We start from the raw sequence: 4,282 nt of genomic DNA, 5'->3' as shown, positions 1-4,282 counted from the left end.
ATTTTTATTGAACAGAATTAATAAAAAAAATAAAATTTTTAACTACTCTCTTAAACATTAATAATAAAATTACCTGAATAATTAATTAAAATATACTTCTAACATTATCAAAAATGGTTAATTGAGGTAATGATTCATTAATAAAATAAGTCATTTGTTTTGCAATTACAAACTTAAAAGATAAGATGTAATTTCTAAAATTATAAAGAATAATTAGTATTTTAAACAAATTTTTAACCTCTTTACCGAAAAAAGGCTTTGTGGAGGGTATGAATCTATCCAGCGCAGTGGGACTCTTGACTCACAACAAATGGGAGGCCCTGTTTCTATAAAGTAGTCAGAGTAAGCATCCAACATCTTCAAAAGAAAAAGAAAAGATTTCCATTCCAGAATGGCTAAACAAGGTTTCAAGTATAATAACTACAAAAAACCACATCACTTCTATACAATTCTACTTTTAGATTCTTCAATATGAAACTAACATCCACAAGTAAAACTTCAAGAAGAATTTGAAGAAAAAAAACAAATAATCCCTAATCTGTTCGATTAATCTGATACTAGAATTTGAAAAAAAAGAAAAGTATATGCATCCAATCAAATTCGCACAAGGTCAAGTCTACCATGGCCGGTTCTGTAAATTGGAGCTGACAACCCTCGAGCAAGTGAGCCGGACCTGTCCTTGAGATCCAGTTAGAACGCCAAGGTTAGACATCTTCACCATGGCCCTTGTAAAATCAACCCGAAAGGTTGTGCCATCATCAGATGCATAAGCTCTCACTAGATCAGTAGTCTCTTGACTGGCCATCAACTGCTGATCAGCAAAGAGAAGTCCTCTGCCTTTCAGCAATTTTTTGTAGTAATGAGCATCAAAGACTGATCCTGATGAAATTGAAGAATCAAGTGCTATCCCCATTATACTCCTGGATCTCACGGGGGTAGGAGCAGCTCCATCGGACGAAGTGCTATTCCCATTGCCGCAAATCATGCTGATCTCCAAAAGAAAATCAGAGGGTATAGATGGGTCAGGCCGTCCAGTTCGCATAAAATTGTTAAGTCTTGGTCGGATGAAGTCACAACCGATCTTCCCAATGTTATGCCCACCTTCAAAATAGAAATATTTCAGTTTAAAGCTATGAGTGGGAATTCAATTCAGTAAAGTTAATATGATCTGAATAAGAATAATAAAGAATGAGTAAATACCGAGAAGAGCCACGGTTTGTCTGGTCGTGAATCCTCGGAGAGCAAATAGCCTAAGCGTCTCTGAGATATTGCCATCAGGCCTGGGTATCTCAGCCGTAGCTTGGGCAAAATACGACCGGTTGCTGTCCCTCCTTCCTGTAAAGACCGGATAGAATGGGCCACCAGCCTATATTTTTTACAAGAAAAAGATAATAGGACACATCAGATTACAGGCCACAATGCAGGAAAGGGTCGACAGAAAAATAAGCAAAGTCTGGTAATTTAATAACATTTGTTATCTTATATTCATAAAAATTGCTTCAAGAGAACTCAAACAAAGTTAAGAAAACTAAAGAGGAGAAGATCAATTAAACAAAAAGACATTATGAAAGAGAGAACAACCGAGAAAGACAATAATATCCCAAACTGATGGCAAATAAGGCTAAAATGTGGGGCTATTACTCTTCAATAACAGGAAATTGTGAGGACTGCATATTCATTTCTAAGGACCAGCTAAAACGCATAATCCCAACAAGTGATGCTCTTCAAGCATGGTTAACCAACACTATAATTCTAAAATTCAGTTCTAAGCCCTAACCATAACTCCCAACACAAAGATTATAAAATTTCTGAACCCCAAAGGTAGTGGTGCTTGTATCAATCTTAGTAAGACTAATTTAGTTTGTTGAATTTTATTATTAACTATGGCAAACTTAACAGTGGAGAAATTAATGCGTATACTTAACTGGTTTTCCAGAAACGTTACAAGGTTAGAAGAATATGAAAAATATTATCAATCAACAAGTAGAAAAGGAAGAGAGTACATACAAGGACAATGGCATCTCTAGTGGCAAGAACAAGAATGTCAGCGCAAGATACAATTCCTGGGCAAGCATCTTCAAGCTCTTGTTTGATGGTATCAATATAATCGAAGCCCTTCAATGTCCTGTTGGGAATGGCATCTTTCTCAGCAGAGTGATTTGCGTTCCTGTTGCTGTCATTTAGGAGCACTGAAGCATCACAACCCTGCAAACAAAAGGTAAAAACCCCACACAACAATCAAGAACAATGAAGTTATCCCAGATCACAATTACAAAGAAACCCCAACATATGCACATAATCAAGAAGAGAACCCATTTGAAATGAACAAAATCAACTAATTCAAGAAGAAGAGGCAACATAATTTTAAGACAAATAATCCTAAAAGCCAATAAAAAGAAAAGCTCAACAGCCAGATTGTAGTTTAGATGAAGGAAACAGAGGCGTTATTGAAACCCGTTTGAACAATGAAGTTATCAGATCAGAAATACGAAGAAACCCAACAATATGCACACAATCAAGTAAAGAAACTCAATACCCAGATTAAAAAAAGAGAACCCAATTCGAAGGAACATAATCAACAGAATTTAAAGAAAGCTAATCCTAAAAGCCAAGAACAAGAAAAACCAGGATTATAGTTTGGATGAAGAAAAAAAAAAAAAACCCCAATTGAAGAGAAATGTGAGATGCAAGAAGAGAGAGTAACATACGACAAAGGAAAGGGCATTAGATTAGGGCAAAGCAAACAGTGGAATCAAAAACAAAAAAGAAATCAATACGAGAAATATACTATACCTGAATGAAGCAATCGTGGAAGAAAAGGCGGAGGAGTTGAGCAGTGGAATTCTTGTTTCGAACCAATATTTGCGCCATGGTCGATCTCACGATCTTCTCAGCTTGTGGGCACTTTTCTCTGTAAAACTCATATTGTAGACTTGAGATTATGTGTGTCCGTGAAGGAAAGACGCTTTCTTGTTCTTCAGTTGCGGAAGACGAATCCAAGGAAACAGTCGGAGAATCGGAAGAAGAAGAAGAAGAAGAAGCAGAGGGAGGATTGAGATTGATAGCCGCAGCAAGAACAGAGACCATCACCACCACCATGAATACCCATCCACGAGAAACCGTGCTTGACATGATTGAAACTATGTTTTTTTTTTTTTCGATCAGACTCAAAGGAATTTGATAAATCAAACTTGGATTGGGAGAAACAAAAAAAATAATAAAGGCGGGAAACAGGTATTTGGGGAGCTGAGTTGGGGTAGATAATAAGAAAGAAAAAGAGAGAGGGTTTGGGTGGTTGGGTTAACCGTTATGCATACAAGCCCACACTCATATACAATCATGGAAAAATGACCAAGAAGTCTCCTTTGAAAAACATATATGCCTCTGTTTGGCAAGTTAGTTTTCAGGCTTTTTTGGCTATTTTAGCCACAAAAAACAAAATAGGCTATTTTAGCCATAACAAACAAAACATCACATCCAACCCATAATTATTACATTCTTCTCTCACAAAAAAAGTTAAAAAAGCCAAAAAGCCCTTCCCAAACCAAGCTTTTTAGCCCAGGCTAAAATAGCCAAAAAATCCAAAAAGCCAAAAAGCCAACCCACTTCCCAAACCAAGCCATAATCTATTTAGGTCAAGTTTGACAAGTTGAAAAAAGGTTAAAAAATTACTCAAAAAATTAAAAAGTTACCACTCTTCACCAAAAGTCAAAAAGTACAGCTGCACAATTTTCAATCCTAATTTTTCCCTGCACACTAATTTATATAATTTTTTAATACACATTTTTTCATAAAAAGTCAAAAAGTTAACCTAAACATCCATATTTTTTTCCTCAACTTTTTAGTCCAAAAAGACAAAAAGTGCACTTATTTAGGACACCCCAAACAACCCCTTAGTCCCAAAACTTTTTGTTTGTATCCAAAAGTGCAATAACTTTATTCTTCTTCTCTGCCTTTCTTCTTCTCTTTGTAATTTCCAGCGATCGTTGACGAGTAACCATATTTTGCTTCTTCTCTTTTCTCTTTCTCTTTCTGATATATAGTCACCGGCGACCAACTACTACCATCGATTGGGATTCACCGGCAACCACCGACCGCCGACTCCTTACCTCACCGACGGTAAAGAAGATATGTTTCTAACAAAGAAGATGAGTAGATCTACTCAGATCTGATGTAGTACATTAGATCTAAGTAGATCTACATCAAATCCAACTAGATCTAAACAAAAAATAATTGTCAGAGTACAATCATCTCTCTATATTCGCCTCTCTCCTTCGATCTC

The 4,282-nt window shown here is 36.2% G+C and overlaps 1 protein-coding gene across 1 annotated transcript; it reads right to left on the bottom strand.

Moving 5' to 3' along the window:
- Positions 1-358: 358 nt before the first annotated feature.
- LOC114270690 (putative Peroxidase 48) lies at positions 359-3,349 on the bottom strand. Its single transcript, XM_028212266.2, has 4 exons — positions 2,794-3,349; positions 2,008-2,205; positions 1,201-1,366; positions 359-1,101 (listed from the first exon to the last, which is right to left on the bottom strand). The coding sequence occupies exons 1-4, from the start codon at positions 3,130-3,132 to the stop codon at positions 617-619; spliced, it is 1,188 nt and encodes a 395-aa protein (XP_028068067.2). The 5' UTR covers positions 3,133-3,349; the 3' UTR covers positions 359-616.
- Positions 3,350-4,282: the final 933 nt, after the last annotated feature.

This window comes from Camellia sinensis, chromosome 8 (assembly GCF_055761805.1).
Source record: "Camellia sinensis isolate YWXY chromosome 8, ASM5576180v1, whole genome shotgun sequence".
In the NCBI taxonomy this organism is placed as follows: Eukaryota; Viridiplantae; Streptophyta; class Magnoliopsida; order Ericales; family Theaceae; genus Camellia; species Camellia sinensis.
Note: the sequence above shows the minus strand (reverse complement) of the source record. Positions and strands in the feature narration are given on the sequence as shown.